At 45.5% G+C, this 13,135-nt stretch overlaps 1 protein-coding gene across 3 annotated transcripts in view; it reads left to right on the top strand.

Moving 5' to 3' along the window:
- Window positions 1-13,135, top strand: part of COBL (cordon-bleu WH2 repeat protein) — a 171,415-nt gene that overhangs the window by 1,246 nt on the left and 157,034 nt on the right. For all 3 annotated transcript variants that reach the window (XM_084620008.1, XM_084620009.1, XM_084620007.1), the window contains exon 2: window positions 5,567-5,773. In XM_084620008.1, coding sequence (XP_084476134.1) covers window positions 5,574-5,773 — 200 coding nt within the window. In that variant the 5' untranslated portion in view covers window positions 5,567-5,573. The remainder of the gene's footprint in view (window positions 1-5,566; window positions 5,774-13,135) is intronic.

A 13,135-nucleotide genomic window follows, 5' to 3' on the forward strand; every position in this document is an offset into this window, starting at 1 on the left:
GGTCAGACAGTGGGAAGGGTCACAATTATTTATTGACAGCAGACTTTGAGGTTCAAAAAAGTTAAAGCTTTATCAACCGTTAAAATATAAATTTCAAAATCACATATCAAAATATACATAGCAAATATATAATACTTCAAAAGTCTAAATCGTGGCATTTTGCCCATAAAGTCTTACTTTGTATAACTGTAAATTTTTACTGTTTTAATGGAAAAAAAATTCGGCAGTTTGTATGTGTACGGTGAAATCAACATTTACCAATGAAAATCAAATCCACCCAAGTCTAGGTATAAATTACATGAGGCAGTAGGTCATCAGCTCCAGCGTGTCTGTTCCTGTCTTACTGTGCATTGGAAAATAACAGGCAGCTTCATGTTGTTCAGAACTGAATATCCCTTTTACTTTCTCTCTCTCTCAGTTCCATTACCATCTTCTCTCAGCTTTCTGTTCCTAATCGCTTCTTCCTCTTCTTAAATTTCTGACTTTTTCAGTGTCACAGCTTTCTCAGTCTTCCTCTTGCTTTCTATTCAGTCTTCTCTCCACTTCCATTGGTCCCTCATAGAGTTGCAACTGCAAGTAAGTGACAGTAAAAGTCCGAATGTCCCTGGAGTCCAGAAAACTCACCTTGCTCCTTCCTCCCTGCTCCAGTTTCCTTTCTGCATCAGTAATACAGAATGAGAGACTGACCTAACACAGAAGAACAGCTCAAGAAATCAGGACTTGTTTGATTTTTGAGCAGCCACGTCCCTGTGAATCATTGTGTTTGAGCCAGTGTGTAGCTATAAATGTTTGTGCAATTGTCTTACTAGAAAAGGGTTGGCAAACTTTTGGCTGGGTCAGGGGTGCAGGCTTTGGGCAGCACTTACCTCGAGCAGCTCCCGGAAGCAGCAGCATGTCCCCCCTACAGCTCCTATGCAGAGGAGCAGCCAGACAGCTCTGCGCGCCGCCCCATCCGCAAGTGCTTCCCTGCAGCTCCCATTGGCTGTGGTTCCAGGCCAATGGGAGCTGCGGGGGCAGCACTTGGGGCAGGGGCAGCGTACAGAGCCCCCTGGCTGCCCCTACATGTAGTAGCCGGAGGGAGGACATGCCGCCGCTTCTGGGAGTTGTGCGGCGTCATGGCACATACAGAGCGGAGCAAGTCCCCAACCCCTTTCCCTGGCTGGATCGCCAGAGCAGGGCAAGCCCCAGACCCTGCTCCCCGGTGGGAGCTTGAGGGCCAAATTAAAATGTCTGAAGGTCCGGATGTGGCCCCCAGGCTGTAGTTTGCCAACCCTTGTACTAGTATATGGAGCCAGGGCGGGAACTGAATCATTAACAATCATCTGATTTATTTACTTCTCAATTTACTAAGCTGATTTATATTTAAATAGGTTAGTTCTACCTGATCTGCACTGATGCCATTGTACTACTCTTTCTTCCTCTTAAATAGTAGCTGTCTGTGGGCGATATTTATTGCCTGCATAGGCATGGAGTAAAGGAAGCACTGTCCCATAGCTGTATCATGGGTAATATCATAGCATTCTGGTGACCATCTCATCCTATGGGCATTTTCAGGATAAAGAACAATTTTCAGGCATTATATTGGATTTCTCAGACTGAAGCTTGTCATGGGAATTGTCAGTCTAGATGCAGATGGTGTCAGTCAGATTTTTTGCTAGCTTTGGGGTCCCGACTATTAGGTGTGAGGCAGCTGTTCTGCACTGTACCACCAACATACTTCCGCTTCCAAGCCTGTATGTTTGGCCAAGGAAGGATTACTCCAGCATAAGGGTGAGCCAAGATGGTGTACAGCTGATGTAGGGGCTTCTGTGTCATGCACCCTGGTTTAATTTAAATCTTTTATCCTGAATCCAGTTGTGTCCTTGGTTGATCTTCTGGCTCAGGCTCATAGTCCTTTTTTGGCACTCTATCTGTAAGGAGGCTACATCCCTTTGGGATTTGCCATGATGATAAAGGTCAAGGTCTTACTCAGTGTTAAGCTTCCCAGAGTTTGATCTCTCTCCGTCTCTCCCTGCTCCCTTTTCTAACTAATTCACATCTCTATGATATGCCTTTTTTGCTGTGTTCTGGGCCTTTTCTAGGTTTCTGCTCCATATGTATTATGTAGCAGGAGAGCTCGCCCAAATCGGGGGGGGGGGGGGGGGGGAGAAGAAGAAAAATCCCTGAATCTGGATCACCGTTTTTTGTTGTTTTTTTTTGTTTGTTTGTTTTTTGTAAATTAGTGTGATCAACATTGCACTGCTTTCCCATCTATGTTATCTTAAAATCTGATGTAAGCAGGGCATGACTCTAATGAGACTGGGTCATTAGGATACTAGTTATCAGAACCGATTTTCTTAAATATATGCACAGTATGAGGTCAGCTACTCCTATTGCATTAACGTTTATATGGTATTTATCATGTGTCTGCCTGGCTACCTACAAACAAATGAGAAAGTAAAAGTTGACTTTGTGTGGAACTTCCTCTGTTATTAAGGATGTTTGTTGTTTGATGCAAGTTGGTGCAGCTGTATCTCAAAAATCATGTAACCTGTTTCTGGAGAATGATGGGTTGATGTCAGGGTGTATCCACAGAGCTATACTCTCCTGGTGTAAAGAGCCACCATTCACATGATACTGTATGAACCATCTCTTATTCTTCCAAGGTATGCCAGTGTTCAGTGCAACGGCTTCTTGCTCAGCAGAGGAGGAGATGCTGTCTCATGTGTTACAGTTCCTAACCCTCCTTTCTTATGCTTAGAGATGCACTACTCTCCTGTGTAACAAGACACTGTCCTCAAGCAGCTTGCGCTAACGTTTAAATATAAATTGATTTGGGGGGGTGATCAAAATCCAGGTCTTGACCTGGATCCATGTTTGGCGGTTTGAGCCCATTTCCCATCGCCCTGCACTATATACAATAGCACGATACCTAGGCTAAATCATTTGAAAATAATTAGGTTCCAATGATGATGCTCAGTGAACACAGTTGAATTTACTTCTGCATCTCTTTTTCTTATTATTATTGTCAGTATGTTCTACTATCCAACTGTATTTTCATATTTATCATTTGAAGCCTAAATTTAATTCAACTGGAGTCTATTGGAAGTTTCATTAAAATTGCTTTTTTTCATCTTTTCTGGTAAATATGACAAAATCAAAAGGAATCTGCCTGAGGAAGGAGTGAGAAAGGACTGAAGTACTTGGCTCCATTAATAATGAACAGTTAGTAATGTGTTTCGATGTGGTGTCATTGTGGAATTTGACCATTAGTTTGCCCAAAGATCATTTAGAGCCAAATGATGCTCTCATTGAAGTCCATGCAAGTAGGACCAGGCCCTAAACCCCAAAACTAATAAGATAGCACAGCAGCTGTTATAACAGTCACTGGTATTTCTGTTGAATTAGGGCCTGTTTCCAAGCCTGCCAAAGTAAATAGGAGTGTTCCTACTGGCTTCACTGGGCTTTGGATCCACCTCTTTCATACACAAAATCATAAACATATAATGTTACTGTATGTGGATTATTTAAATGACCCAAAATAACTTTGAGTGAGGTTTTTCCTCCATATTTACCTCACTTATGCCTTTGTATTAGGATTCCAGGTTGATGTGTTTCATGTTACCTGTTTACCATCTCTGTATTTTGTAGGCACACCTTTATCACCCAAAGTGGAAACAATTTACTCCATTTAATGCTCTATTTTATTAAATTTTGTGGATATACAGAGAAGGAAAATAGCTGTGAAGAATGAATAGATATCAGTTCAGAGAGGAGAGAATATATGATACAGGAATGAATAGATCAAATTCTTCAGCCTGCTGGAAGTCAGACTAGATGATCCTGATAGTCCCTTTTGTCCTTTAAAAATCTATGAATGACAAGAGGGGCAAAGTTCAATGAGGGAGAGAGATCAGCTGTTTATCATTCATTGTTACGTTGCATTGTTAAAGGTTAGGTTATGGGTATCGTTGTCTTATTTATTATATTGCATTAATTGTACTAGACATGTCCTTGTTCCGCTCAATTTACTGCACAAATGATGAATGGACAATGGAGTGTTTAGAGAAATTGAAACAGAGACATTGATAGGGAGTATCTCCTCACTTCTGATTCTTTAAGGACTTGATCCTGATGGGGCCTGAGCACCCTCAGCTCTTACTGACTTCCATGGGAATTCACGGTGCTCAGCACCTCACAGATTTGAGACCTTAATAAGTAAGCTTCTCTGGAACTAACGCTTCCCATGTCTTGGGGCACAGTTGTGCTCTGTCCTGCTCAAGTGCACAAGGTGTGGAGGGGAGAAAGTATAGGCCTAACTTTGCTCCCAGCTGTGAAAAAGCTGTGCAGAGCATGGGAATGATCTGCATTTTATATATATATATATATATATATGTGGGTTTAATGGATTTGTTTGCTTGTTAAGAGTTAAAATTAGTTCTGCTTAGATTTTGGGTTGCAGAGAAAAAGGTAGTAAGTGCAGAGAAACTTAATTTCCTGGTACTCAAGTGCACAATACTGTGTATCCACTATTGGGAGACCATAGCCAACTCTTTCTGGAGAAATGCATAAATCACTTTGCATCAGCTGCAGGGTTCCAAGTCAGACAAAGGAAGTTTTATCCATTCGAAAGACCCTTTGTTTAAGATTTCAAGGTCTGCTTGCGAGCTGAGGTGGGAGACTTATTGTGGGTGCGTCAGAATGTTAGGGAGGCAGCAGTTAGAGGGGGCAGCCTGTCTCGCCCAGCCCCAGTGCTGGAGGTGTGCCTGGATTAAGTGGAACTTGTCTAAACTGGCAGGGAAAGGCTGGGTTTGAGTAAGAAATACCCATCTAGGTTTTTATTGTTTTAATCCTGTTTCTCTCTACTTGTTAAATTTCTATGGCTCAATAAACCGTACTTGTTCTTGAAGAAGCTCTCATGTGTCACGGTAAGTCATTTTGATGACAAACTCCCAGAGAGAATTCTGTAGCTGGGCCCAACCCCAGCTGGGCTGGCTGAGGTAATCAGGGTGTTGTAGCCTGGTGATCCCATCTATAGAAGTGTGAACCATCAAGTTCCACTCTGGGATAAGTGCAGGCAGAGGCCTATCACTTGGAAAGAGTGGCCAGGGAGAGACAAGGGAAGAGAGATCAAAGGTGCTGTTCACCCGTGAACTGTAAGAGAAGCCAATGGGATTTTTACCATTGACTTCAATGAGAGCAGAGTTAGGCCTATACTGATCGCTTTTGAAAAGCCCACCCTTTGTGATACACTGAATACACAGGAATAACATTTGTGCCATGGAGATGTGTGATGATCAAACAGTGCAGAGCATTTTGGGAGAGGTCAGAAACAGGTGGTGATAATCTTGGGATGATGTGCACAACAGATTCCATGTTATTTTAAAGAAAAAGCTGTAAAAATAAAATAGAACTGTAGATATAAAAAGTTCCATGATAAAGAGAAATAACTTCCACTGTAGGAGCTGTTATAAATGACCTAAGATAAGGGAAATGCTTCCTTTCCCCTGATAACACATGCTTGCACTTCTCATCAAAGGAAGTAAATTTGAAATCACTAACTCTCTACTTCTTTTTATTTCTTAAGGAGAAAAATGAAGGCTCGAGCTCCCCCTCCACCAAGTCAATCTCTTGCTGCAAGTCAAATTCAGGGTGAACAGAAGTCAGTCACAGAGCTGGGAGTAATCCCTGATCAGAGCCTGGTGACCATGAAAGAAAATCTGATAAACAGGACAGTGGACTTCACAGTCGTTTTACCAAGTGGTGTGGAACAGAAGAGCAATGTACATGGGAGGTAAGGCACTAATCAGCTCTGTCATCCTGGAACCTCCCTTCACCAATATCTTGCATTTTTAATAGGTAAACTCACCTTTCTCAGTATTGATGGAGTTTGTCTCTTTTTCACCCTTCCCTGTAGGACTGTTAGTTAGAGAGAAAATTATAACATCAATGGGCTTGATTATGTCCCCTAGAGCTATGCTGATCTCATCCATCCCAAATGGAAGAGGAATTCTGCAGCCATTGTTCCCCCATTTTCCCCAGGACCCCTCAGAGGATCTGTAGAAAGAGGACATGGGTAGTCCTTCCACAGTTCTATGGAGCTGTGGGAGACAAATAATAGTGTCTTAGGCTGTAGCACATTTCTGTAGCCCCCAGCTACAATGGGGATTCCCCTTTACAGGGATCCTGGTGAGAAACACTATCTGTGAGGGCCCCGGCAGTGTAGCTGTATTGGAACCAGTCAGCTAGGGCACAGATGAGCATGTGCCACTGGGAAGCAGAGCCGATGTGGATGTACATGGCCTTTATCTTCACTAAGCCCCAAGAAATGAGTCCATGTATATCTCGGAGATCTGCTGGGTTTCTACGGGGAAGCAGAGAAAGCAGCCTCCTGGTGTGTGAAAGTGGCAAGAGAATAAAGGCAGGGGAATAAGAATCCTGTCACCAATGAATAAAGATTGGGGAGAAACATTTCTGAGGAGACTGCTGAGGTAGTTTCTTCCTCTGGACCCCCTCTAATGGAATTTGCTATGGAAGGAGGGATGTGGCCCATTAATAATACTTTAAAAGCAAAAAGAAAAGGCGTACTTGTGGCACCTTAGAGACTAACCAATTTATTTGAGCATAAGCTTTCGTGAGCTACAGCATCCGATGAAGTGAGCTGTAGCTCACGAAAGCTCATGCTCAAATAAATTGGTTAGTCTCTAAGGTGCCACAAGTACTCCTTTTCTTTTTGAAAATGAAAGAAGAGGCCTAGAAAACGGAACAGATTCAGAAAATGAAGAATCGTTGGCCAAAAAGTGCAGATATTTCATCAGCAAACCCGAACAAGCTCTGAGTGTCATGCAAAGCATACTAGCCATGACAGGCCTAGTGATCAAGGAAATTATTTTCCTTCCAAAAACAAATTTGCAAAAGCACTACAATTATAAAGGGCCCTATTGTGATCTTTTGTAGGGGGGGCAGAAAGGTGAATGAAAAAGGAAACTACATTTAGTAGCTATATGCGCTTGAACAGGGTATTGGAATTTATAGCTGCCTTTGATTTTCATGGATGTTTGTTATCCCTACCATGGCTAGTGCTAATATTTTATATATTGATCCAGTCATTTGATTTGTGTACCCAAGGGTGGCAGGGGATATTGGAAATACACCAAAAGTTGCTAGGTGCTGGATTTAGCCTTTGAAAGTTAGCTGAAAATGTAGCATCATCTATAATCAGACTGTTCCCCATAGGTTAATTATTTATGGAAGCTGAAGTGTATCCCAGCAAGGGTGTGAAATAAATTATGTTCAATGAGCCAAGTAATGCATTGCCATGGATCTGTGTGGAGAACTCCTACTGGTGACTATGAACATAGGGAAGTAACATCACAGGGCTGAGGAAATTGGCTCTAGGTTAGGATTGATCAAACTTTCAAAGATTTGAAGGTTGAAAGTAGTTGAGAGAAATGCCTAAAAGTTCAGCTTCTTTCTGAATTTTATGTGAACTATCTTAACTTCTCAAGTCTGCAGAATTGGGTTGGGAGACTCGCAATAACAATTCCAATTTTTGCATTTCCATTTCTAGACCTACTTGAAACAAGAAAGTGAAAAGACTTTTAAAAGTAAAAATGTAATGGAGGAAGAAGTTTTATGAAAATTTTTAATTTGGGTTCAGTTATAGTTTGAGACACACATCTGAGCCAGTTCTTATTTTAATCAATCTTATTTTAATCAGTTACATCTGTTTCAAATGGTATCATAAGACTTTGCATGTTGATCAGTACATAACAGCCAATGAGGATAGAATCAAAGATAGATTTTTAAAGCAGCAGGCCGTAACTTCATCAAACTTCAATTTCCCTCCTGCTCTGCCTGACTAGTGCAGGGATAGAGCAGAGATGATGTGTGTCGGGGGGGACGTGCGGTTCATGTGCCTCTCCCCAGATTTGTGCCAGGGTTTGCTTGCTGGGCCGCTTACCTGTGTGACAGCTCCCAGGGCTGGCAAACTGAAAGCTGTGGCCTTGTGAAGAGGCAGCAGCAAATAGGTGGGAGCTGCAGGGAGAGCCACTACTTTCACTGCTGCCTCTCCCTGCGGAGTGAACACCTGGGAGCTGCAAGGAGGGGCTGCTGAGAGTGGGGTGAAGGCGTGACTCAAGCTGTTGGGAGTGGGGCAAACCTTTAAATTGTGCCCCCCTCACGATCAGCAGGTTACAGTCGTCTCTGTCGAAAGAAGAGAGGCCATCCCCATGTTCTTCTTCAAGTAGTGTCCTTATGGGTGCTCCACTTTAGGTGTCTGTGTGCCCCTGCACTTCTAATCGGAGATTTTTGGTAGCAGTGTCCCCTTGAGCCCCCGCAAGTGCTCTCCCTCCCTCCTGGTCTGCCTGGAGGCTATTTAGCACTTCAGGGGTGAACCCCCCTTACTTCCTTCTCTACCAAGTTTGACCCAAGGAGCAGTTGTCGCTTCCTTATCTGTGTCATTAGTGTAACCCTTCTGCCTGTCAGAGTTGGCAGCAACAAGGGCCGGGTTCAATATCTAGGGGATCCATTCCAATAACACAATGCAAACCGGCTCGAGCCCCCACCCAGTGGCCTGGGACAAATATATACCACCCCTGCTGGGCGCCTCCAAGAGGCAATACTTCCCCTCTCGCAAGCACATAGTCTGAGTGTAGCAAAAAGCCTTTTAATAACACAGAGAAACAATGTGGCATTATGTTGGGGAAACACCACCAACAGGATTCATAACACAACCCATGAGCAAAAACCCACCCCAAGCAAATTGGGGCATGCCCCTTTCCCTTTGGTTCTTGACTCCGGCAACCCCAAATCACCCAAGTCCCAAAAGTCCAATGACCCAAAAGTCTCTGTCCCTGGTCAGGGCAGCCCCAGAGTTCGAAAGCTTATCTGTGGAGCTTTAACTCCCAACCTGGGTGGAGATGGGACGGGGGTAAGAGGCACCTTACATGATCTGAAGCTGACCGCCCCACAGCTCCATAGGCCTCCGCTCCGCTCCACCAGCCGCCCCACGAACTCCTTCGCTCAGCTCCGCTCCGCGGCCCACAAGCAGCTCCCGCCGTCCCACGAACTGCTCCACCAGCCAATCCACAAACTGCTCCGCGTCCCACCAGCAGCTCCCGCCGTCCTACGCACTGCTCCACCAGCCTGTCCACAAGGCACTCCAGCCGTCCCGCAAACTGCTCCACAATAGATCTTCAGGCTCCCCCACTACTTAACACAACGCTCAGTGATTTCAGCTCTTAGTCAGTTCAGCTCTTTGGTGAATTCAGCTTGTAGTAGGGGAGCCTCAGTGCTGGTGCACTATTAGCCCAAAGTGAGCTCAGCGGCCTGTAACTAGACTCCTAATGGAATCAAAATTAGCTCTGATATTCCACAGTGGAGAGAGGAGGAAGTGCTATTAGCATGTAAGGCCCTCACCAAGGGGCCCATACCACCAAGTATTAATACTTGTCCCCAGCCTCTCTCCATTCACAGAGTTTTAAAACCCATGACCCTTGCCTAGCAAGTGCTACTTAGTTGATGGTGAGTCCCTCCATCATAACAAAAGGCCAAGTACAGTTCCAAGCACAGTTCCCATAATCAGGGTAATAACAATTTATTCTTCCTGCCCCAATAACAGAGACACTGGGGATCCCACAGCAGCCAAAGTGACCATTTGGGCAGCTATGGCCTCATTCTAGGCGGGTGGATGTGCCTATGCAAATGAGATAGGCCCCTGAAGTTCTTTTCCACAACTTGCCACACCTCACCGCCAGATGTCAGGGTGGAGTTCATCCTGACACTGCTTACATTAGCATAAGTAGTGTTTGGTTTGTTACCTTTGTTCTCCCTAAAAGTACTCAGGCTAGTGTTCTGTTTTATTTTGTTTTATTTTATTCCTTTGGCTTAAAAAGAAAAGAGAAAAAGGAAAAGAACTTCACTTTCCTTCCCTGTCTGGGGGCATCTCCCCCCCCCCCCCCACCCCCGGGCATCTAGTAGACACATAATTATTTTCTTTTTCAGTTTTTTTTAAAAAAAGGCTCTTCTGCATATTCCTCCCTGCTAGAGGATGACACCCCCTGCCCAGGGGCTTGCCTGGCTCTCTCTGCTCCAAGCGGTGCCTCTCCTGCCAGGAGTCAGTTCCTGTAATGGCCAGACACTCACTGTGCCTGGGAGACCCTCACAGAAGTGCTTTACCTGCCACACCTAAAACTGCAGCCTCACGGGAGCTGGGAGCTGAAGTAAAAATTCCCCCCTGTAGAGAAAACACTTCAGTCTGCAGGGGACCCCGGATCACCCCCGGAGCCTTCACTTCAAAAGGGGTCGAGTGGTGAAGAGAGAGAGAGAAGAAGAAAAAGAAGCCACCGGCAGACTCCCCCTGGAAAGACTCCTCCGAGCAACTGGCCAGCCAGAGGGGTGTTCCCCAGTGCGGCCATCTCGGCAGGGACCCCCGAGTAGCTGGCCAGCCTGTGGGACGCCCCAGAGCCACCACCTCAGTAGGACAATACCAGCAGAGGAACCTCCTGCTGCGAGCTCAGGGCAGGGAAGCTCTGGAAGCTGAAACCTGAGAAGGGGCTTCCTGCTGTGAGCTCTGCCCTGCTCTGAGCTCTGCTCTCCCCACCCACAAGGGGCTTCTGTAAGCTCTGTGCTGCTCTGAGTTCTACTCTGGGCCCCGAGAGGGCACAGTTACCGTACCAGCCATGCTAAAAGAGCGACCCAGAGAAGCCCTGCTGTCAGCTCTGCTTCAGCACCCAGACACCAGAGGCTTCCACCATCATGCTCTGAGACAAGGGTACAGTCCCCTAAGGAGAGGGGACAGTTACCGTACCATCTCTAAAAGAGCGGCATAGAGAAACCCTTTAGTACCAGATGCAACAAAACTCCCATCTAGGAAGCGTTCTGAACCTTCCCAACCATTGATACCGACTACAGACACTCCTCTGGGGTTCCGGATGAGCCCATGGTAACACAGGTGGTCTGATACTCTGGAGACCTGTTCCCTCAGTACCCAGGGAGAGACAATTACCATACCATCTCTAAAAAAGTGGCATCAACAAACTTTTTGTACTGGGCAAAATTCTCATTTAGAGAGTGCTCTGCCCAACTATCGGTACTGAGAATGTACCACAGACCCTCCTCTATGGTACCAAATGAACCCATGGTACTGCATTAGCTCCGGTACCCTGGAGACCTGGTGATTGGGGAAGAACCACAATCCCCATTACTTGGTACCAGGACCCCAGTATCGAGCACACCTCGGCACCCAGAATCGCTCCTAGCACTGGCCGTATACTGCCAATACCCCAGTCAGTGGCACCCTTACCCACTGATGAATCTGACACTGGCCAGGAGGAAATCATTCCCTGGCTCCTCAAGGTGGCCCACCACCACACTACAAGGGTCATCCCCAATTCCATCACGCCAACAGCCCATGCCTGCCTTCCTGCCTCTCCCTCCCAAGGCCATATTGTAACTCTAGGGGTATTACATACACATGGCGCGACCATCTCCGGTGTCTCTCGGGGAGAGTCCACCAGATGGTTTGCTACAGCCTGGCACCTGAGGGCAGGAGAGCACCTGAGCCAGGACAGGAGAAAGCTTTTTCAGAACAGGAAAGAAGGGGGAAGGGGAAGAAAAAAAAACCACACCTGACGAGGAAGCTACCTCTTTAGCACACTTCTCCTCATCTCTCCCAGATGAGACTGTGCTGCCCACCTCTCATCATTAGGTGAAGATATAAGAACTTTCTGGATCTTACCAAGAGAAGAGAGTGGCAGACGAGCTGCAGATTCCCTTACAGGAGATGGTAGATACACATCACAAGTTGGTGGAAATTCTGCATACTACCTTCTCATCTAGAACTTTCCTCCCAATTAATGAGCTGATTCTAGATCCTACCAAAATCATCTGGCAGAGCCAGCCTCCATTGCACCAACCAGCAACAGAGTGTAAACAAAAACAACCATACATTTCTACCCAAAGAGGCAGACTTTTTCAACATCCGCAACCCAACTCCATCATAGTGGATGTGGTTAATGCATGAAGCAAGCAACATAATGCCAAGTCAACTCCATATGATCAGGCTTTGCAAGTTGGCATATTCATCAACAACATTGCTGTTTAGAGTCTTAAATTACCAAACTGTCATGGTGAAACAATTTTGTTAATCTTGGGGAAACCCAGGATGTTTCTGAAAAATTACTGGAAACACAAAAAGAACAGATTCAGACCATTCATAGAGAAGGTCAGTTAATAGGCAGACCGGTCCTAGAGACCCCACTGGATGTAGCTGTTACAGCTGCCCGCCCAGTCTCCATGTCAGTGGTACTGAGGTGGGTTGTGGGTTTTTTTTTTTTTTGTTCACTACACCTCTCTAGATTTCCCAAAGAGCTACAGACTTCCAATTTGAACTGCCAAGCTCTTTGTGGAGAAGACAGATTTTCTCTCCACATCCTGAAGGATTCTCGGACTGCACTACACTACTTAAGAATCTACACTGTGGAACAGAAGAGAAGATATACCTCTCAACCACGCCACAGATGACAATCTTCTCAATACTCACCATCTCTTACACTCTGGCTCATAACAGCACAGAGGGACAGGGCTCAAAAGTGAGAACAGTATGCACCCCAGTCCATGACCTCTCAAACTGCCTCTTATAAGCACTTTGATGAGCTGGTCGAAGGCCTGAACAATGATACCTTACAGTATCAGCTGCCATCTATACACCTGTCACGCCACTCAGTAGTCACCTTACCTTACTTCACAGCAGTTAGGACCAGCTCTAGAGGAAAGAGATTGATATCTAGCCCTGAACGTAGAGGGTGCCTACCTCCATATGTCAATACAACCATCGTACAGGTGATTTCCTACTGCTTACCTTTGGGGCAGGATCATCATAGGTACAGATTGTTCCATACAGGGTTGTCTCCAAGGTTCACTTCATTGTAGTGGCATACTAACCCTGGTACAGTGACTGGACTTTATCAGCATCAACGTGATGCAGTACAAGCGAGAGCGCTCCTCTCACTACCCACATTCACCACCCTGGGACACATGTCTCCCTAATATGCTGGGGAGCTTACCTACACAACAATAAGGTTCAGGACAAATGGCCTTCCACAGAAATGGCCTTCCATATCACTCTTTTGGGGTTAGGGGCTGTAAGGAGTGC

Source organism: Lepidochelys olivacea (genome assembly GCF_965140295.1).
Source record: "Lepidochelys olivacea isolate rLepOli2 genome assembly, chromosome: 2".
In the NCBI taxonomy this organism is placed as follows: domain Eukaryota; kingdom Metazoa; phylum Chordata; order Testudines; family Cheloniidae; genus Lepidochelys; species Lepidochelys olivacea.